This window comes from Atractosteus spatula, chromosome 18 (genome assembly GCF_055471065.1).
Source record: "Atractosteus spatula isolate fAtrSpa1 chromosome 18, fAtrSpa1.hap1, whole genome shotgun sequence".
NCBI classification, from domain to species: domain Eukaryota; kingdom Metazoa; phylum Chordata; class Actinopteri; order Semionotiformes; family Lepisosteidae; genus Atractosteus; species Atractosteus spatula.
Window position 1 is genome coordinate 16726401 of NC_142723.1, and position 23507 is coordinate 16749907.

General features: G+C 38.9%; 1 protein-coding gene across 2 annotated transcripts; it reads right to left on the reverse strand.

The window, feature by feature from the left end:
- Nucleotides 1-311: 311 nt before the first annotated feature.
- sstr5 (somatostatin receptor 5) lies at nucleotides 312-20683 on the reverse strand. 2 transcript variants are annotated; one of them, XM_088936455.1, is made up of 4 exons: nucleotides 20475-20683; nucleotides 20230-20344; nucleotides 7913-9051; nucleotides 312-3376 (listed from the first exon to the last, which is right to left on the reverse strand). In XM_088936455.1, the coding sequence occupies exons 3-4, from the start codon at nucleotides 9002-9004 to the stop codon at nucleotides 3293-3295; spliced, it is 1176 nt and encodes a 391-aa protein (XP_088792581.1). In that variant the 5' UTR covers nucleotides 9005-9051; nucleotides 20230-20344; nucleotides 20475-20683; the 3' UTR covers nucleotides 312-3292. The 2 variants fall into 2 exon arrangements, with proteins under 2 accessions (XP_088792581.1, XP_088792580.1); XM_088936454.1 differs by lacking the exon at nucleotides 312-3376 and adding an exon at nucleotides 5176-5373.
- Nucleotides 20684-23507: the final 2824 nt, after the last annotated feature.

Genomic DNA, 23507 nt, shown 5'->3' on the forward strand with positions numbered 1-23507 from the left:
ATCTCCAAATGGTCACCTCACAAATGTGTGCGAGTGTGTGTGTATGATTGTATGATTGTGTGCATACCTTTTGAATTAGGCTGTGGCTCAAAGTTAAATGAAAATAAGATGTATCTCTATAAAAAATTGGATTATTTTGTGTATTTTTAATGCTAGTCATCAGCAAATTTGAAAGACTATCCATAACAACTTCGACAACAACTAAATAGCTTTAAGAACAGGGTACAAACGTTTTTTGTATTTACCTTGTGGAAGGCTTGGGAAAGGAGGAAGCATGGATGACAAAAATATAAGACAATGTCAGAGGTTGATTTTTGCTTTAGCACATTTTTATTGAAGGTAAAATGTAAATATCATAATATTCATTTTCAGTATAGAATTCTTTTCAGGTTCATACAGTAGCATTTACAGTGTAAATGAATAAAACACGCTTGAGTGTGCAGCAGTACAATCCAAGATATGCTTTTTTTCAATTTGGCACATACAGTAAGGGACAAAAACAACGAACATGTGGAAACTGACTGGCTCTGATAATTAACAAGTGTACAGTCATTAGCTTTGTTGTCATTCTCATAATTTTATGTAAGCTGACACATTGCCGTCACAACACAAAAAATGTAGTCTGTGATAGCATTCATGCTTCAACACAACACCAAAAACTGCACAAGGAGACACTAGATACTAGAGTCTAGTATTTAATAACGCAAAGCTATACAAGAAGAACAATATCTAATCAAATCTAATTTATTAACACATTGAACTGTACAATATTTTTAATAGGCATGATTACATTTGAACAATTCATTTGATTCACATTTAGTAAAAAAAGTCAATACATTCTCATTTATTCCCTTTTAAGTTCTGTAAATAGGAGCCACCTTCAGAATAGGTGGTTTGGCACTAAATTTGTTTTTTAAATGAAACAATTGCAGACACTACTAGGCTTTGGCATGACCACTGTGGTGATTATGTTTTAACCACGTTTCTCTTTCAGAAGTTAAAGATATGCCATTTTTTTAAATGGTAGAATCAAACGAGTTGACAATCAGCTTAGTAAGTAAAATGACCTTTGCAACTTTGCAACTTCACAATATGTCTAGGGACTGTTTGGGAATAATGTCTAAACCAAGGGGTTGCCTATCAAATAATGGAAAGGTGACAGGTATTTAAGGAAGGTGTGATGGATAGGATTTTAAGATGGTCGGAGGCACAAAAATATCCATCCATCCATTTTCTAAAATGCTTTACTCAGTACAGGGTCACTGGGGAGCCGAAGCCTAAGATGGCAAGCAACAGGCACAAGGTAGGGTACACCCTAGATGGGACACCAGTCCATCGCACGGCCCACATATACACTGACATGCACACACTCACACCAGGGACAATTTTCCCAGAAGCCAAATAACCTACCAGAATGTCTTTGTACTTTGGGAGGAAACCGGAGCACCCGGAGGTAACCCTCACAAACCTGGGGAGAGCATACAAACACCAAGCAGATAGCACCCCAGAATCGAGCCCAGGCCCCAACACCGCAAGGCAGCAATGCTAACCACTGCACCACTGTACCGCCCAACCAAAAATATTTCTAGAAAAAATGAAAATAGAAAAATAAATACTTTATTTGACCCTATAAAGGATAAGAAAACTGCAATCTTTTTGCTTCAAAAGTACTGTTTCTGTTAACGGTGTTATTTAACATATGTTTCGCAGGAGATCAAATTGTTGTCTCACACGTCTGCTCTCCTACATATAAGCACTCCCTGGGTGCCTACAACTCTGCGCACATCTTTTCTAGCCCCACTCCCTCCACCCCAACTTCACCCATGTAGCTGCCTCCCTGGTTCATTCCTCGTAAGTGTGGGTTGTTGTGACAGCCGTAATCATCAACCTGACCTGTCATTTCATCAGCCAGGCATGTTAATCCCAAAGTAGTACATTTGCTATCCCTTTATACACTGTTATTAGAATTTGATCAAACTACTGAATAGTAACAAACACATGCTTCACAAGTTTCATATTCTTCACTTTGCAGGGAGTTTAGAGTGTTCCATCAGGGCCAAATTACTTGATTTTTTTTTGCTCTCTATGACTTTAAGTCTGTCTTTTAAAATGTTTTGACATATACTGAAATATAACCAAAACATGACATGACAAGGGTCTTATTATAAAGAATTCCACCTCATACCAGAGTGGTTGTGAACACACCAGCCACTTCAGTGCCATAGGTAGGAAGCTAACCGAATCAATGTATTAGGATTATCGTGAACAGCATATCTCAATCTCATTTTTCTCAATCTTGTAGGTAAACTGGATGTTCCCCAAAATCATATATACTGTACATGCATATATAAAAATAACTACATTTATCAATCATCAAAATGCAACACAAATATTTTAAGCATACAGTATTTCTATTGAGATTGTCTTTTTCAAAACACTACCAATTGTACTGCAAAGTACTTCCAAAAGTAGTATCACAATGAGACAGAAGATGGAGTTGTGGGAGGTTTTAGAAAAATCACTAAAGACGTGTTTGACAAATGCAAGGTAACACTTGACTGGTACCTGAAAGATATGCCTTATGCGTTAATTCCTGATTAACAGGATTTTTAAAAATATTTCTCAAATGCTACCTATAAAAAATTGTTTGGAAAAGTTTAGAACAAATTCTACTAAGCGTGATATCTCCATACAGAGAAAAGTACGGTTTCACTGATTAAGTTTAGCATATGGTCCATCTATCCTCTGTAGATTACTAGATGTGATGACTTTTGGCACAATAGTCATATACAAAGGATTTTAAAATGTCACAGTTGCTAAATCTGCATTTCACATTATAGTTCATTAGTGAATGGCAATTAACTTCTCTCAAAGTTTTTGCTTAACTGTCCTTTTTGCAAAAGGAAAGAGCCGACCCTTAAAAAAATATTTTTCCCAACAACATCAAATGTAACTGTTACATCACTTACTGAAAACTCTATCTTGTGTCTTCCACACTGTACAGTAGCATCATTGTTCAATCATTGAGTAGCTGCAGAAATTAGGATGCAGTGTGGAGCTCAAGCATGCTGACACTGCATCCCAACGTAAAGGCATTGTCCACATGTCACCACCACCAACAGCCCCCTTAACTCAGGAGGGAGTGACCTCTGACAGAGGTCAGGGGTTTAGAGGTCAGAGGTCACCAGGGCAGGCTGGTGAACAGATACCCTAATGAAAGGAGCTGGTGGGGGAGCATGGAGGGGCAGGGGCAGACTTCTGCTCAGCGGGCATCAAGCAACAGGTTCCCTGTTTATAACGTTGATTGTCCAATCACACCAGGTGCTGTGGGCTGATCCTCGACCAAAGAGTTACAGCAGGCCTCCAAAAGGACACCCTAGAAAAAAACGACACCTGTTCAGTACCCCCCAGATTGCACTGCTGGGAACTAGACTCTCGATACAAAAAAATATGTTATTTCATGTTCAACGTTTCAATACATAACAAAATAACAGTGCACCAGGTATGCCAAACACGAGTAAGCCTTAAGATGTAAGACGGAAAAGAATACATGTCCAACACATACTTAATGCTTATTTCAATCAAGCCAGATTAATGCTCTGCGGTTACACCTCAGATCTGCCCACAAGATCCTGGCTCAGAGGACTGGAAATGGATCTCCAAGCTTATTTTGAACAGTCGGGAGGGTCTGGACTCGTAATTCTGCAATGATTTTCTTCACTGGCCATGCCAAAATATCAACTCCCCTGCTTACTTCTCAGCTTTGCATCAGCTGCATGAAACTAGGGTCCTTTTTTAACGAAATACTATTTTCTTTCTGCAAAGATGAGAAAACCTCCCGGCTTTTCCTGTTATTCAAGACCATGCAGACTTGTCTCGTGGAATTTCCTGAATGATATGAAGAACATAGATTCCAAACCTCTTGGTAATTAAGTAAAAACATCAGGTGAGAGAGTAAATGCGCCAAGACCCCTTCAAATTATTGGAAAGGGCTGTGAGATTTTCAATAGTCTACATTCCCTAAGTAGTGATTAGCAAATTGTTGTGAGTCTGAAAGTTATGGCTTTGTGGATAGTTTCTGGGCAAGACTTTGTTTGTCTGGGAGAAATGGCTTACATGCACAGAAGAGGTACCGTTGAGTTGACACCCCAAAGGACAGCATTAAGCAACTCAGCCTTCAAAACAAATTGCAAGATGAGAGGTCGCATGACCTACAGTTTTTACGAGGAATCTCTATGTTGGTACTGTCTCAGTACCCAGTAGAAAACATTTGACTTTACCTACAGGCCACTGTCCTTTGAATTATATTAAAATGAGTCCAATGATGTCTTACAGGCACATAAGGAATCAGCAATCGTCATACCTACAGGACGATTTAAAAGTAAAAAATCTAGAAATCTAGCTGTTATCCTTGATCAAGATTCGTCCCTTGAATAACAGGGACTTCATCTAAGAAACATCACCAGATTAAACATACTGTATTATTTCTCTAACACTTTTGTAAGCTCAAGGCTCGGTTTTTGTGATGAACTTTTGTGATACATCTAGTCATATGATTTAATGTCTACAACTTGGAAAGTACTTTATTGCCAAACTTTGGAGAAGAGCCGTGCGATTTCAACATATTATTCCTGTATTGGCAAACCTCTATTGGCGTCTTGTTTTACTCAAGATTTTAAATCTAGTTCATGATGTATTAAGCTCTGTTTGACTGCAGCTCACATACAGTACCTAAAGGTCCTGTTGATTCCATATGCCTCTAATCACTCTCTAAGCCAGGTCACAGAATGCAGCATGGTGTAGTGTTCCAAAAATGCACAGAAAAAACGAAGGCTGTCCAAGTATTTTCTTATAAAGCCCCACAAAAGTATGGTTGTATGTGTCATCATTTACCAGTTATAAACTAGGCTCCTTTGGCTGCTCTTTTTAAAGTTAAGATTAAAATATTTTTAAATCTTTTAAAACCTTGCGAATGATATGTACAGTAGTGCTTTTTCATATGGTTATTTGTTTTTTGTGGTTATTTGTTTGCATGGTTACTTTTGCCTTGCCTTCTGCACTTGCTGTTTTTATTTGTTCAGCATTTTAGAGGCCATTTTCTTGTGAAAAGGAATACAACAATACAGATAGGGAAGGGACAAAAATGAATGCCTTTTTATGTATAAAAAGTAAGGAAAGATTAATTAAGAATGTTTAGCATTGGTGATAACGTTCTCTGAATTAGTATCTTGCCTTGACTCAAAGAAAGGTCATTAAGTGGCTTATATAAAACCCACAATATTTACCTTGAGAGTTTTTCATTTTGCCCATCATAATGCCTTTGATTTGATTAAAAATACACAACAGCCTGCGTGTAGTGAAGTCCAATATGTACTGAAACATAGAAGCACAAAATTGTTGAATGTATTTTGGTAAACAAAAGTTGTTCATATTATTACCTTAACATATAGGTTACATACAGTAGTATTGTATTGTACTACTTTATATAATTGTACAGAAACAGACTTCTACACATCTTTTTAATAATGTACTATGTTTTTTATGCCACCACAAAAAACAAAAAATCTAATTTAATAAGAACTGTAAGTAGATTTTTTCTCTCCCTAAAAAACAACCAACAAGATACAAACCAATATCTAGATATTCATCTTGGTACACTTTGACTTTGCTGCTAAATTGTTATTTACTGCAAATATACCGAGAATCTTTACCAAAGCAAGAAATGGGTATAGAAACCCATAGAGCATTTGTCGTGACTAGTGCCTCGAAACATAAAGGGATTTATGGAGATTCATTGTTTTAAGCAGAAACACTTAAAACTGAGTCCATGGGATTTTTTACTTTAGGTGGATCAGTTTCCTTCGAGAGATAACCTAGCTGGCATGACGGGGGTTTTCGAACTGTCGCTGTATTTGTGTGTGCATGCGTGTGTGTCCTGCGATGGACTGCCATCCGATCCAAAGTGAAGTCCTGCCCTTCTCCTTACTCTTCTGGGGTGGGTTCTGGGTTGCCAAGAGTAACCACCATGGGAGTCTGATTAACACCACTAAGTACATTCAGTCAGCTTTCACAGTGAAGTTGAACGGGCGCATAGTGGCTCACGCATTCATGTGATTGCTGCCCCACAGGGTATGTTTAATGCTTTTAATGTTGCTTAAGGGGGAACTGCAACACTATTTTTTATATTCTGGGGTTAGAAAGAACCGGCATTGATGAGTGCAGTTCCAACCGCAATGAAAGTAAAATGTACCCACTAGCGTGTAAAACCTCACATTTACATCACAAAATAGATGAAATTTCCAGGTCTGTGCAGCGCCTTATTGCCGTCATTGTCTGCGAACGAGGCAAAAAAATGTCCGGTAAGGTGAAGCAGGCTTGTGAACACATCGCTTTTAATCCAATAGAAAGTGATAAAAAAAGTTTCAACCATCTCTTAAAGTGGAGCTATGGTACCGTTTCAGTTAGTAATTCAGATTTAATTTGCTTGCATACAGTAATTATTAAATATTTTACTTGCATTGTGATTCACAGAGCATTATTATTAAGAACAGAGGAAAGACTAATTATATTACATTTGTCGTTATATTGTCATTTGTTATTATATTACATTTGTTTTATCCCCACTAGTGATTCTTAATGAAGATGGAAAATGGGAGTTTTCCAAACCTTTTCCCATTGCAAACTTTCCTCTACCTTTTCTATTGCTAGATACAATGTAACTAAAATGAAAAACAAAAACTATTAACTTAATTTTAATTTAACTATTAATTTTATTTAAGTGGAAAATTATTCATTTAAATGTTCTTTTCCACACTTAAATCAATTCCTGCTACATGTGCAGTCGTTCAGACTATGCATATCACTAAACCTTCAGAAAACCAGGGGTAAAGTTTGCTCTGGATCATACAGCTTTAAGAATAATATCATTTATCATCATAATAACATCCTTAATGATTATACTGTTCAGGACAAAATGATAACGAACATAAATTGTGCATTAATAACCTCTGAAATAAGTCACAGCATACAGTACATATGCAATGTCTTTTTATATAATGGATGTGCACTGGATTGTTCACATACTGTAATTATAAATCTTTACACATATCTTATAACAATAACATTAAGACATTTAGGAGATCCCTTAATCCAAAGAAATGCACATTGCAACATATAGATTTTTATCATTCTTCTGTGCGACAAGCGGATTGGGGCAGAGTCAGCTGTTCTGCATTCACTGCACCGGTCTGTGGTGGCGAAGTGGGAGCTGAGTTTGAAGACAAAGCTCTCGGTTGACCAGTCGATATACGTCCCTGTCCTCACCTATGGTCATGAGCTGTGGCTAATGACCGAAAGAACAAGATCGCGGATACGAGCGGCAGAAATGAGGTTTCGGCGCAGGGCCGCTGGGCTGACTCTCCGTGCCGGGGATAAGAGCTCAACAATCCGGGAGAGCCTCAGAGCAGTGTCGCTGCTCCTCCTGGTCGAGGGGTGCCAGTTTAAGTGGTTTGGGCATCTTATAAGGATGCCCCCCGGTTGGCTCCCACTAGAGCTGTTCTGGGCACGTCCCACTAGGTGGAGACCCCGTGGGAGACCCAGGACACGCTGGAGGGATTATATCTCTCGGCTGGCTTAGGAGCGCCTGGGGATCCCCCAGGAGGAGCTGGAATCAGTTGCTGGGGACAGGGAAGTCTGTGCTGATCAACTCGGCTTGCTGCAACCATGACCCTCACCAGGAAAAGCGGAGTGAAAATGGATGCAAGGACGAATGGATGCTGCTGTGCATTTCGCTCTCTTTAGACTTTGAGTCGTTTTCTTGTGCTTAATTTCATTGAGATCATTATTTGTTTTTTATTACACTTCTGGCACCCAATCGCAAGCCTCTCCTTGTACCACAACCCCATTTTCATACCTTGCTCGTCTGCATGTGGCCGTTGAAGTCATTGTTTCTGTGAGAGAGGAACGAGTCGTGAAAGGTTGTCTTTTCCGTCCGGGGTAGGCTCGGGTCACCGTCTTCGACCCCGTTGCCTTTGTAAATGCACAGGACCTTCCGGAAACTCTGCTTGAAGTTGTCGGAGAGAAAGCCATAGAGCAAGGGGTTGGCGCAGCTGTTGGCGTAGGACAGTATCACCACAAAGAAATAGATCCCCGCCATGACATTGTTCTCGGGCACAATGAAGACCAGGTTGACCATGTTGAGGATGTAAAAAGGGAGCCAGCAGCAGACGAACACGACGACAATGATGACCACCATTCTGGTGACTTTCCTTTCGGACTTCCTCCGCTTGGTGAAACCAGCCCGCACGCCTGAGGACTTCACCTTGACCACGATCAGCAGGTAGCACAGACAAATCACTAACAGAGGCCCAAAAAAGCCCAAAACAGACGTGTAGATGATAAAGGTGGTAGACCACACCGCATTGGGGTCCGGCCAGTTGATGTTGCAGGTGTTGAGCCCGTCTTGGACGTCGGAGAAAATGATCACCGGCAGCACCACGAGAAAAGACAGGATCCACACGCTGGCGTTGATCACTTTGGCAACCCTGGGCCGCCGCCACTTGGTGGACTTGATGGGATGCACGACCGCCAGGTAGCGGTCGATGCTCATGACGGTCAGGCAGAAGATGCTGGTGAACTGGTTGATCGCGTCCACCGTCATGACCAGCCTGCACAGGAAGGACCCGAAGGGCCAGTAGGAGAGCACATTCTGCGTGGTGAGGAAGGGTAACCCCAGCATGAAGAGCTCGTCGGCCACAGCCAGGTTGAGTATGTAAATGTTGGTGACAGTCTTCATCTTAGTGTACCGAAGGACCACATAAATGGCCAACGTGTTCCCGGTGAGTCCAATGGTGAACACTGTCAGATAGATGACAGGGATCAGGACTGTGCTAATGCCATATAAAGGCACAGACTGAACTGTGTCATTCTTAGAGATATTTGTGAGCAGGGTCTGGTTGAACGCTTCAGGGCTGACTGCCCAAGCAGAGTTTCCGGCAAGATCCATTCTGGCACGCAGTTGCGTTTCAAAGTTTCTCGGTCAGCACAAGATATCTGAAAATACAATTCAGAGAATGCAGAGTTAGTTATATTTCAAATCTCTGCCTTCACAGTACACAGTAAATGAGTCCATCCACACACAGATAAAGAGATATATGGACAAGTAAAAGCATATTTTTGCTGGCATTTTACTAAAAACATTTTTCATAAAACAGTCCTTCATTTAACTCCACAACCCCAGCACACTGTCATTATTGCAATAGGTAACTATTGCAACACACACAGCTTCATTGGGATAATAGTCACAGAATTCAGGAGAGCAACATAAGAACCTGGTACTCTTTTTTAGGTATTTTGGGTTTGGAGTTCCTGCAAGTTTAGAATAATTATTGCAAAGAAAATAAATCTTCACCCATAAGTCAGTGTCTTGAGGCTACTGTATATACAGTATGTATAGTTTTCGGATCCTTTTCTGCCTAACTTAAGGAACAACACAATAAAATCTCAGAAACAAACCAAATTTGCGGAGTATCTCTACCTTCCTTTTTGTTTTGTTTTCTGTTTGGTTAAGAGGGTTATGTTTATGTTAGAACCAATTAGGCTATTTAAATTTAAAGGTAAGCAATCACAAAACAAATGTGGTTATTCACTTATGAGCTCAGCAATACTGCACGAAGTGGAAAAAAGTACATTTATTAAGAAAACTGTAATTTATTTTACTTTGTATCCTTGAAAAATCCTTCCATCATTGCAATGTAATAATATATACTGTAAGGATGACAATCACGGTATAACAAAAGTCGCATGGTGCAAAACAAGCTATTATGAAATGCTGTTAAATGTCTTCTAAGGACACATCCAAAATACAGTTCAGATGAGATTTCAATTAAAATATGGTTTTAATCAAAAACAAATATCAGTCACTCTTCTAGTCAGGTTATTTAGAGGTTAGTTAGATTATAACATTAATAGATTTTTTGTGGACAAAGCAGGTAATATAAACTTAGCCAAAACAGCACTTTAAATATATGATAGAAAACAATGAGCTTCATGGAGATGCTACCTGTGACAAAACCCTTGTGTGTTTATGTTGCCATAACATTTTTCCCATCTAGACAATGTGGTGAAGCAATAAGCATCAAAGGATATTCTGTAACAGCTGTGAAATATGTGAGTCAGACTTTATTTAAAATAGTGTACAACTTTATTAACCACATTACAAAATATGTATTGCTGCTGTGGCATCTGCCCAAAGAAGAGCAACCGGAGACTTTGCCAAGATGAGATGAAATGTCCGACACTGACAGACTGAAAGAGTCTTGATCAGAGAGGACTGTGAGGGGACCCGATTCAAGTAATCAAAATCCTCAATAGCCCTGACAGTCAGTCCAACAGATGTCTTCATGTTTTACATAAAGAGCTGTGGGTATGTAGACCCACATGCTATTCTAAAGGCTCTCTGTTAAAGCTGAAACCCTGGCTTCTTAAAAAAAACTGCTGGAACAGATCCTCAAATTAGGTACTAGCTATCATATGAGCTTGATAATCTGCTCAAAATTACAGTATAACTTTCCTTATAACAACCAGTTACAACACAGGGCTACTGCTAACGTAAAACAGAATTATAGACTTCTGGTGCTAGAGAGGTAGACCAGGAATTATGATCACTGATGTATATAGTATACTGGATAAGAACCATGTGAGGAAATGAGAGTGCTTTTTCTTCAAACAGTAAGTGATCTGCTTCAAGCCTTGTCCTCACATTATACATGTATCCTTTTATTTTTCCCTGGGCTTAATGTACAGAAACATCTCTGTTTCTTACCTTCATCCAGTACACAGATCCTCACTGCAGAAAAATGCCAGTTCAAAGGAGCTGAAAAACCCTTCAAGAAATCCTTAGATTTACAGTGGTAATGTGTGTATATACTCAGTATCGTCAGGAGTGACCCTACACTGGATACACACTGTGAGGAGTATGTGATTTTAAGGAAAATAGATAAAATGCTGTTACCTACTACTGCAAGTAGGGGAGGAAGTAAGTAAACTGAAGTAAGTAAATTATTGCAAATTCAGTTTTAATTGAGTCATTTTCAATTACTGTTCTTTTAAATACAAAACAACATTTTGAAATGCACTTATTTCCCAGCTCACTGAATATGTCATTATTGCCAAAAGGATTATCAAAAGCTTTTACATACAAAACATTTGTAACTGTGATTCGAGTAGAATTTCTTGTGTATTTAGGGATGTTTATCAAAGCATCTAGCTGTAATGCGTCCCTACTGTATGTGTTTTGAACTTTGATCTTTGGTTTTGGAGTTCTGATCAGTGACGCGCTGCTGAGGCACATTGGACCTGCTGATCCTTCTACAAGCAAAGCCAGAAACTTGATGATGAGCGACTAGCAAAATGGGGGCAAACTCACAGTCAAGAGTGTATTGATTTGAGGGCTCTTAACACAATTATTAACTGATATTTCTAGCTTTTTATTATCACATGCCAAAAGGATTAGTGGCTCCTGTAGCTGATAACATGCTGTGTGCCTGTGCAGTCTGGAAAGTAAACTAGCGTATTCTTTAAAGCAGGTTTTTGAATTGTGGTTATGGATTCCTGTCTCACTAAGCTTGGATAATTTATTATTTGTTATTTCTTGTTAACCATGATTGCTGCAAAGCCACACTTCAATTAAATGCATTTTTCATGGACATGTATGCTTCATTGGGAAAGGTAATATTCAATAACTTGAGCCGCGACTTAACTGGTATAGAAAACTCTCTCTCTAATATTCACATTGCAATGCTATGATACAGTAAGGGTACATTTAATGCTACACGCAAACATGCAGAAAATGAAGCCTTTGTGTTCTTGTGATTTTAAACCAAGGATTTTGTACCAAAACCTTTGTATTTGCCTGTTGTGGCAGACATCCAGTGGCAGACATTGGGTGCATGCCAGCTGATAATCGGTAAAGATAGATTTTCAATTTTTTTTTCTGCTCTTTATTATTTTGACTAGGAATTATTCATCAGCTGGCATGCACCCAAGGTCTGCCACTGGTTGCTTTAGTTTTAGGTTACCTAGGGAAACAATAGATAATTCTTCCTAAGCTCTTTCCCTTTCATAAACTAAAAGAAGTCTTTGTACTCTGATATTGATTAGCAATTGGTAAATGATGACTAGAAAATGAAAACCATAGGATTCCAAGCAGTCTCTCAAAAAGACCAGAAAAGATCACTCCAGGACAGAACAGCCAGCAACTTAAATGCCTTTATGGAGGATGTTTATCCTGAACCACTGCATGTGGTACTGTATGAACTGATTATTACTTTAGATTTCCAAATCAAATTCCGCTTGTATCACAAAATCCTGAGGAAATTAAACAGAAATTAACAGAGCTTCCACTTTATGGACACTGGCTAAGGAACAGACATGGTAGCAACTGTAAAGAACTATCTGACAGAGGAGTAGTGTGCAGTAATTCATCATTTTCCTGTTGGGAAAGAGCAGTGAAGTACTGCCACACAATTGAACGAACTGGAGAAACATTTCTGAAAGGAGATGGAACATCTAAAGACTGGGCATGGGGTAGTGTGAAGAGAAGCACTTTGAACCCTGTACCTGAAAAGTTTTTTGCAGCAGGATTGCAGAAAATTTTAGGAACAGATGCATTTCTGTATAAAGAATTACATTTACAAATAGCTAGAATGTCATGCATTTGAAATAAAAAGCACTAGCATCACAGGCCTTTGTGTTTTTAATTGTTAAAAAGTCATCATAGTGACATTACATGTACTGTATAATGTTTCATCTTCCCTGCAATGGACTGGTGCCCCACCCAGGGTGTACCCTGCCTTGTGCCCATTGCTTGCAGGGATAGACTCCAGCTCCCCTGCAACCCTGAACTGGAAGAAGCAGTTAGAAAATGGATGAATGAAAATAATGTTTTCAGTTTGTTTCTGGGCCACTTTAAAGTAGGCGAACACCTGTAGAAAAAGATGGCTCGAAAGGGTTTTAGGGGGCACCTGTCCTCATAATTAAAATGTATTAACTAAAATGTAAATGAAACTGGAATTGAAATAGGACTGTGTAGATGATGTAGATAAAACGTCATTTTATTTCAAAGAGCATGGCGAGTGATGTGAGAATCAAGATTGTGATTGTAGCACGCGAAACACTGAAGAAATTGGAAAACCCTGCAGACGCACACACCTGCACTAGACTTTAGTGGAAACTGTCTCTGCTATATCCCCTGCATTTTAGCATTCATCACGATGATGAGACTTGTTAATTAATCTCATGGGGCAGATATTAGGTTCTCAGAACAAGATGAATTGTTTTTTTATGTTGCGTAACAGTTTTTAGGAAACAAAAACTATGTGCATGAAGAAGCTCTTTGCTGATGATGATACTTTATTCCAATTAAGTATTAACCCCCTCCTGCCATTGCTTTGGTTTTCTTAACCTGTTTTAGGGACCATTACATTTTATAGAAAAATGAGCCCCATTATCCACAACTGGATGCCTACCAACCATGTAAGGTTAAACTGATTATGATATTCCATAGAGGGAAGACTTTCCAAAGATTATCCTATCCTTGAAGAAAAGTGCAAGAGGAATAGGAACTGAAAGCACAAAATTTCCCACACTCCCTAACTGGTACTGGATATTTTTTATGAGCACAGTAGTTGTTCAGAATGAGCATAAGTACTTCCTAGAGACACATTGGAAGCACATTGTTATAGTATTGTTATAATATATTACTGTATATTGCTCATAAATTGAATAAATACAGCAACATGCATCATTTGACTCTCAAAATATAGGTAAGTAACAATTTGTTTAGTAAATATGTTATGCTACACCAGGACAAGAAGTAAGGGAGCAGTGAAAATGAGACCTGATGGAAATGAGGTTGTTTCGGACACCTTTATTGCTTAACTAGCTTGTAAAGTTTTATTTTTTGCATAAAGTCATAGCAACTGGACAGAATGAACTCAGTTTTGTTTACTGAAAGCCTACTACTTATTGCTCTGATAAGATTCATAAGTACCATACTGTCATTTTATCAACTGTCCAGATGGTTAATTTGCCACCATAGCCTTCTAATCTTAAAGCACTGAAACAACGACCATGTACAGTACTCAGACTTTATTCAGCTCACAGTTAATGATCTCATTCTTTTCTATCAGGCTCCACATCTGTTCCATAAAGCTTGCATTGAATCGGGAAGCAGGATTCCAGAGCAAAAATGCTCTTTTTACTTGTCCACAACACATTGGTCCATCATGTTTCAGACTTGATGTTGTTTCATTCTCTGTTCTTAATTTCTCCTTCAGCAAACCTGCTCTTTCAGAAGGTTACCAATGAATATTAATTTCATCAGACTAGCCTAGTAGGACACCTAGGTTGATAATCAGGGTGATAACGGTAATATTTTCAAAAACAGAATTTATTTAAATACTGGGGCGAACATGCAGAGTTAAAGAGATTCAGCTAAACTGACAAGAAATTCAATGCAAAATTTATTCTACAGTATCATGTTAAACTTCAGTTGAGAACTTCTGTTTTCTTGTGCGTTTTGACCATGCTGATTGCTGTACAATGGAATCTGGAGAGGATTAGGCCGTATACATTTTAAATGTTAGAAAAAAACTCAAATGAACAGAGACCGCAAACAAGGAGCTGTCATGCCACTGCAAATACATAAGCAGCATTTTATTGCAGGTCTAAACACCCATCCTCGCTGCTGAAGAGGTATTTAATTTCCCTGCAGTCAAATTCCAGTACCTACACAAAGGTCAAAGTGGGGTTATCATGTTATTGATTCCATGGAAAATTAATCCTGTATTTCCTTGAAGGATTGAGGGATCCTAACACAATCGCCTAAGGGGAATCACTGTTTTCCAAACAGAGAGCACAATTTCTGACAGGTAGAAATCTGACAAAACAATTACAGTAGCTAACACTTGGTGTTTTTGAATTCACTTCTGCAGGTGGGTGGCAGTAGTGCCACTGTGGCAGGCCAGCTGACGTGCCACTAGAGGTCATTAGGACATAAGAGGTCGTTATGTCTGTAAATAGGCTCACTGGTGGTACATTGATTGTTTTATTAGATTATTGGCAAGGGGCAGAGAGTCACATTCTCACATGGAGTTAATTTAGATGATTTTGGTATATAAAGGTACTCGAGGCAGTATCTTGTGTATCTGCTTTTTTTTTTATTTATAGAGAAGAGCTGGCTTAATAAAGACTCCTGTTTGTGGTAGTTATCATGCATTGTGGTTTTCACATGCTCCCCATAGAAGCCTGTCAATGTTGTATATCAGGGATTGTTAATCAGGTTTAAGGCTCAGGCCAGTTAAACTGCACCTAAAAATGCTTAAGAGGAGCTTAGTTATCTGTTATTCTTGAGTGGTATATCCTCTTTCATCTGGCATTTTTTATTTTCTAGAGATGTATGCATGGGTATATACTTTATTTGCTAATTGTATTTAATGCAACCTGTGTGGAAGTACATATCAAGCTGAAAACAGAAGACACTTATTTACCCAGCCACAGTGTTGAAGGCAATCTTGTAAAAAGTCAGAGATGGCTTTGATCAATTACAGTAACTATCAAACAGGCTAGATGGGGTGAATGGGCCCCCTGTTTGTAATATTTCTTATGTTCTTAGCAGCCTCCAAATGTATTCATTCAAAAGTGTGTATTTAGTGTTATTTGACTGAGGCAAGCTGAAAACTATACACGCTCTTCTTTAGAACATCTGTTCATATTACCAGTAATCAATATGACAATCTTCAGAAGGGGGAGCCTTTTAATACCCCCTTGAGCACTTTTAGAGGCTGTTTGACTACTCCTCCGTGCAGACCCTCTTCAGTTCTGCCAGATGTGGTCTGTACTAGAGGTCTGCTGTCTCCAGCTCATTCCATAAATGTTCCTTTAGAAACTCTGATGGCTGACCTAGAACACTGATGCTCTCTTAACATTTTGGTTATTGACTTAGATGCACATTGCCAATATGCAATCCAGGTTCAGTTTCTCGATACGAGTTTTTGACTAAAACATCCCAAAAACTCTGTAAAACAATTTCTAACTAAGACAGGGGATGCAAATAAACCCCAGTTTGGTTCTGCACAGGAAGTTGATTTTTTCTTGTTACATGAGTGTCACTCTTGTTGTGTTAATCATACTTGGGGTGAGACTGTCCCAGAACGGTGCCATGAAACTCTGCCACAGTCACACCAGTCATGGGAGTGGAGTGGCCAGGGGGACACTCGGTTTCTGTGTCCTCCCACCATCACATTGTGTCTGGATAATAGATCCCACAGATGAAAAATGGGGTGTTTTACAGAATTTGAACAGCTGTAACTTGTGTTGTTGAGGCCATAAATGTTTCATTATAGATCTCTGCACAATCCTCTGGCGTCCCCCATGATGATCTGGAACCAAGTGCTTTGCTTCTGTGTTCAGCCCTTTTTAATAACCCAGTCAAGGTTGTTTGTGAAAGCTCTTATAAATTTTCAAGGCTTTGAGAAACTACTGCATCACAAAGCATTAGAGGATTTAATTTTATTTTTTATATGTTGAAAACTCGTTATTTTCACCTGCATTTATTTGCTAAATCATCTTTAGGTCACAGTTCATCAATAGTACGAATAAATGTGGACTCTATTGTACCATCAGTTATTTTACACTATTGGAAATATTGGTAAAAAGGCCTTTCAGGTTTTTCAATATACATTTCTGAGTACTATAATCTACTAACCTCACTGTAAAACATTTGCTTTCTCCAGAGGAAAATCTATCTTAGATAGCTGAAGGCCAACAAAAAGGGTGCCAGACTATTGACAGAAAATATCATTGTCATAGAACAAAGGGAAGCTGGTGTGACCTTCTAGGGAGAAGATGCAGGTGAGCTGAAGAATACATCAGCCAACTCTGTTGCAAAAATATTTATATCAGTGATCATGGAGCCATGTTATCAGTCAAAGTACTGCTGTCACACATATATATTGTCTATTGTGAATAGAAACATTCCAGCAAGAAAAACAAAAACAAAAGAGCACTCAGCTACAAATCATTGCACTTGGTGGAAGCTGTTCTCAAAGCACTGAGCTTAGCTTTGTCATCTGTTGGTTCATCATATAAAGCAATTGTTTCATAAAACATGGGCTAGTACGGACAACCAATATAAAAGACTACATGGGTCTCTTAATTTAACACACTAAGACTTACTTCCAGGTTATAATTATAATATAAACTATAATTGCCTGATATAAAAGCACTTACTTTGGAAAATCTGCAGATTTTCAGTCATCTAAAGTGGCTTTCTGAGATGAGAACTGGATGTTACAGTACATTGAATTCTTGATTTTTGTTGTTCTCCTGAAACCTGACAGTGCCGCATATTTTGCAGACAGTGAATTTTATCTTTAAGGATTAGAGACATACAATACTGTAGGAGAGTGTGAGATGTGCTAGTGTCAAGTAATGGGAAGGCAGTTTTTGAGATGCTTGCTTTATGCTTTAGAGTGGACTGAGCTGAAAGACAATGTTTTCATTTGAATACTGTACATCTCTAGCACCACATACTGTAGTTCATTTGCCTCTTGCTCCTCACTGGCATGTGAGAAATCTGAATTGATCTCATATTAATAATTCATGTTTTCCAGCTGCATTTTGACCCCAAAATGTCATCCTGGCATGGTTTTTTCAAGGCCAGCTTCCAAGAATCTCATTGCTTAATTAGCGTGCAAGCAAACACACCCATTCTCCGATATTCATTCACATTAGATTCTAGATTCTGATACGTGTTTGTGTTATCTGATCTTTTAATCTGCTTCTCAGCATACAAAGTTTGTGATATCTGAATATCTGAAAATATATCTGAAACTTGATGTTATCCTTGCTAGGGGTGTGCATCTTCCCTCAGGAATCCCCTTTGCCTTAACATTTGATCTTAAGATGAACTTTTCCGGATGACCGATCTGACAAATGGTGGATGGAGGTGAACAAAAGGAATAAAAAATATGTAATATTACGCTTTCTTCATCATACACTGAGCATTCCCCCAAAAGCAAACAAGCATGCCAGACTTCAGCTCCTGCTTTAACGAGACCCTGGAGCTTGGAAAATGTGGCCGGGATCTAACTGCTATACCTTGGTGTGGGGGGGAATCACTTTTATTCACAAAGAAATATGGCAAAGAAAAGCATTTCAGATATCTGGGTCGTGCAAAGATCTTAGTTGTTATCATCAACTGCAGAAATATTACAAGGTACGTTGGCACTCCAGACAGTGTACTCCAACATGCCAATATTTCCTTCGGCAACTAATAAAATGCTTAAGCCCTTCAATTTCTCCCAATTGAAACATTTGGGCAATTTCCATAAGTGAGATAATTGCAGGATTTTATGCATGGATAGATCCATTTATATAGTCTTCCATTGCCCCGGACTGTCAAGTATGGTTTTCGTTTTAAGTGCGTGACTCGGGACTTGAGGATGAGAAATTTAAGTTGTGCAACTAACCCCCCCTTCACCCCCGAGTTCGGCGAGACCGCAACACAGTAGCTCATACTGTAGCTGCCCATGGGCAAATACAAACACATACTGTACAGTACAAGACACCTTAACTCAAACAGAAAAAAATAGATAAATCGATAGCAACAACTTGTTCCCAGCACTGCTTTAACACCATTGAAACAGATTTCGTTCGTAAACGTGCATTATGTGGATTATAACGCATGACAAGGACGGAATTTGAGAAACTGAGCCATCGCTGCATTATTTCTGTCGTCTTTTTACGTGTTATTTTTTAAAACTATTTCATTTTAATATTTTGAAAGACGGCAGGTCGCAAGGAATGGTTGACGGTGCCAGACATCACCGTTTCCTAACAAAATGAAAAAAAAATCACTTTTAAAAAGTTAAAATTAGACGCTATTTCTTTTTTCAATGCAAGATGAAGAAGACGTGCGTCTGTAACTACAGTGTATACAGTACGTTTATGTGTAATGGCCTTGCAACTGAAAGATCCGAGCTGGGGCTAAGCACTTTTATTTACTATTCTGAAAGTAAATGACAAATAAATAGGAGCGTCTTCTGTCGTTTTCAGCAGTGTTTAATTTCATCCTCTCCTGTGTTGTTCGGATAACACAATCACACCTGCTAACAGCTTTATAACGTACACACATAAATAAACATGCGTGCGCCCCTATCCTTGCAGTAGTCATTCTGCAACACAAGGCTTGCTCGATCCAAGCGTTTTCAAAACAATACTAATGAGCTGTAGCATAGTCGGCTTTGATCAAAAATGCTCAATTTCAAATGATTGGAATGAGTGACAAATCTAAATTACTTGATCGGAAAAGACATTAAAAGTTTAGCGAAAACATTTCTGCGATTTCTTAACGACAAAGAAGACGGTGAAATGTTTGTACTGTAGCTAGCCACCCAGGCTTTTTCCAGAAATGTGCTTTTGCGCAAAAGCCTGCCCTGTAGTATACAATATACAGTGTATATATATATATGTGTGTTTGTTTAAAAACCGATAAAAACGGAACTGATAGAATCATTAAGTCACTTACACTATAAGTTACAGTAATGAAATAAAACTCAGACGGAACATGTGAACACTTTTTCTCTGTTATTATCGATGAGAACGTTTACCTTTAACTCAAGGTTTGATACCGACTTCTCACATACAGTATAAGCTAGAGTATATCACTGATTCACGACTGTGCAGCGAGAGCCCGTTTTCAACTACGCAACAGTGAGCAAAGTAAGGCAAAGACTGCACTGATCTTTCTCTCTCGGTCTTTTGCACAACCCCAATCAGAGTAACGCATCTTTAACACCCGTGAAATGAAACGGACCTTTTCGAGACGAAGCTTCACCGGCAGCGACTTGCATTCTGCGTTGATTCGCCAAGGTCATGTAATGACACTACGTTTCTGCTTTCTATTACTTTATGACCTTTATTCATCCCCCCAAAATGCCACCTGAAAATTCCTTTAAAAGCATCTTGCAAAGAGGAAAGTGGTATAAAGAACCGCCCGCGAAGAGAGAGTCTCATGTGTCCCTTTTGGTTTTTGGTAACACGGGTTCATCACTGTAAATGACGAAGGTCAGGAAAGCTGTGGGACTTTTCTCTCCTTATCTTCATAGCAAGTCATTTACCAATAAGCTACAGGTCCTACTGCCTGAAAAGTAGCAATGCAAAGCCTACCTTTTTGCTTTCAAATGCTGCCCATAACTTCAGACAGTCCCTTCACCGTGGTTGCGCTTGCCGTGGGGACTTTCATACTGTTGAAGCTGTCCGGGGTTTTTCTCCAGCAGCTCCTCTACAGAAATGAAACAGCGTGGGGCTCAGTTAAAGGTTGGGGATAACAGGCTGCGAGTATAATCCACCCAACTCAGAACTCTATACGAGGGGTGTCCAAATTCCCGACAAAACCTGCTGTAGCGCTTCACCTCGCAGTTATCTTTGACTCCGAGGCAGCCGCTTGACTGCGTGTTAATTGATGCTTGGGAATTCTCCGTCCATCTTTTCGCTTATTGTTCGCTTATTTGTTCTAAACATAAATACAAGCTGGATGTGTTGGTTGCAAACCGAAACTGCGAAGTTTTCTGCCATGGGAGACTTCTTGTATTCGTGCTGTTAGCCTATCGTCGGCACTTCTGGAGGGGAACTGGTCGCCGCGCTGGTATTTAACACTGTGGAGACGTGACTTTAAGCCGCCCGCGTGATGTTGTTGCTGCGCACCTTTGTAATCACAACACGCAACATTACAGCTTCCCGATCAGGAGCAGGGTACCTGCGCACACATGATCACAACGAAAAGCCCTCAAGAAACGCGTTAGAACGTCTTACTTTTGCTCTTGCTTAGTGCATCCTCATCCTCATTTTCGGATTCCCCAAATATTCTTAAAGAATAAACCTGATCTTATTGTGAACAACTGTGGCTTTAAAATCTTTTCATCTGAAAGTGTTAACGTTTTTTTTCTGTACTGAATAAATACTGTAAATGCACTTGCCTACAAAACCTGTATAAGAAATATAGTATGTTAAGATGCACAGTGCTGTAGATGCTTTAAACACATGAACAATATTTTCCTTACAGTCGTAACTGAATTTAGTTTTAAACCAGTAGAGAAACACCAGTAATAAGTAATAAAAAGTACTTTTTTTACACACAACATTAGCATTTTTGTAGGTCTACACAGTAGTGTGGAAGTTATCTATCCTCCAATTTTGAACTGTTTTTTTCAATACATGGTCACAAGGGAGTCTATCCCAGCAAACAGCATGTGCAAGATGCGCTATGTCCTGGACAGGATGCCAGTCTAACACAGGACAAATAGACAGGCACACAGTCACACCAGGGCCAATCACCAGAAGCCAATTAGCCCACCTGTATGTCTTTGGACTGTGGGAGGAAACCAGAGCACCTGGAGGAACTCATTTGAACATGGAGAGAACATGCAAACCCCATACAGATAGCACCCCAGGTACTGCACCCTGAAGTTAAGGTTAATAATTGGGTTTGAACTGTACAATCATTGCAATGCAATTAATAAAGCAAAAAAGACTCCATTACACTCACCACCAAAAAATAACATTATATTATTCCTTTTAAATACAACTCTGTTTGCGTTCATGTTCATCTCTCTTATTCACATAAACCAGCACATACATTATGCTGCCCAACACAAATATCATCATTAAAAGTTTTAAAACTCCCTTGATAAATATTACTTTTCTTAAACGTCTTATTCAATATTCTTCAGCAACTCTATCATAGCATTTTAATGTTGAAACTGAGCTCTCAAGGATCTGAGTACATTAAAGTAATGGGTTGTGTGGAACTGATCTCAGGTCATCAACTCCAGTGTGCACTCAAACCACCCAGAATTCAACGTGTGAATACGAAAACGGGTTTTGTTTTTATATTTATGGTGTTTTCATTACCTAATGGCTTTTCTTTGTATTTGTGTCACGTTCACAACCATGTCATAGTCCCTTAAGGTTTTATCCAGAACAAATATTTAATCTTCAGGTAAACAAAAACCCATGAACTTCCATCAAACTTTTGAATATTCTTGAACATTTTTTGTTGAAACATTTTTTTATTTTTAATGCTTATGAATATTCAGCACAGATACCCCAATTCTTTCTCCATACAGTATATGATTTTTTGTTACAAACAGATTGATTCATTATTTGGTACCAAAAGTGGATTTCTTGTGATAAATGTGTTACATAATTAAAACGGCTAAATATTGTATAACATATTTAATATGTCCTCTTATTTTAGCATTTTAAAAATTCAGACCACAACTCCAGCAGACTGAAAAGAACCTTAAAGTAGTTTCTCAAGGGTACAGTCTTAGATACAGGTATCCTGTATGTCAGCAGCCAATGTTGTGCCAAAGTAGACCTTAACAATGAACATGGATTTAAGGTATGTAAAGAAAACAAGGTACAGTAGCTGCTGTCAATATTGTCGGCCGATTGGACTTCTCATCTGGATCACAGACACCAAAACGGTGGCCCAATTAGAAAGAATGTCAGGGGACTGAGCTGTAGGACATGCCATTTTATTGAATTGATGACAATCCAGAATCTTAACTAATCTCCTGACACCAATGTTATGGTGCCCATTCCCTTACTGTGATCCAATTCAGAAGTTTCCATCCTGTGTACCCCCTGGAGTTTAACTGGTGCAGTAAGCCTTCAGGTCTCAATGTTATATGCAGTGTAGGTACTGTAACTCATGATCAACTGACTGCTTCACACCATGCAGTCTTTGAAAGAGACTTCCCCATCCTCTGGGAAGTGGTCTTTATTTGCACACATTACTATTATTATTAATACAGCTCGTATTTTGTAATAGATTTTATGATACTACATAGCTATCTGGATGTTAGTAATTCCTTGGATCTCTAGAAGGGATTGATTTTGATTTAACTCTGAAAGGCACTTTGCATGTGAGTTACTGTAGACCAATTCTCACATATTTTGATGATGTTTTAAGGGTTAGAGTTTAAATTCCTGAAAGCTGCCCTCTTCTGCAAGAAGTACAAGAGTTTCAGGAGAAATTATTATTTTAACCAGTGGCTTTGCTCAAATCGTCACTGTAGCTACACCTGCTTTTTGGAAGACACCCGGAGGAATGTCCCAAAGCAAAGTGCACACTCGCATGCCACTCAGAAATCCAAAAGCAGTATTTAGCCAAAAGTTTTGCCCTTTTCATATTTTTCAAAATTAATATTGACTGTTCAGTTTATATCATTGTTGACCTGAACAGTATTTAGGAGTCTGAACTCTAGAGGATTATCAGAGTCAAATCTCAGATGGAGATACTGCTCCTGTAACTTTGTGTTACTTTGGTACCTTCTGGACCAAGATGCTCACGTTAATGTAACAACCAGATGGATAAATCAGTATTAAATGCATGTAAAAAATAATTAATCTTGATCTCTCTATTACGTAGAAGTGTCATT

Bases quoted from the DNA above. Each gene is read 5' to 3' on its own strand.
- sstr5 (XM_088936454.1), bottom strand. From the start codon at position 9,004: ATGGATCTTGCCGGAAACTCTGCTTGGGCAGTCAGCCCTGAAGCGTTC. The intron at 5,374-7,912 runs GTATGAAAATGG...TCTATGTTTCAG, and splicing joins GCCACATGCAGACGAGCAAG to TACATATTGGACTTCACTAC.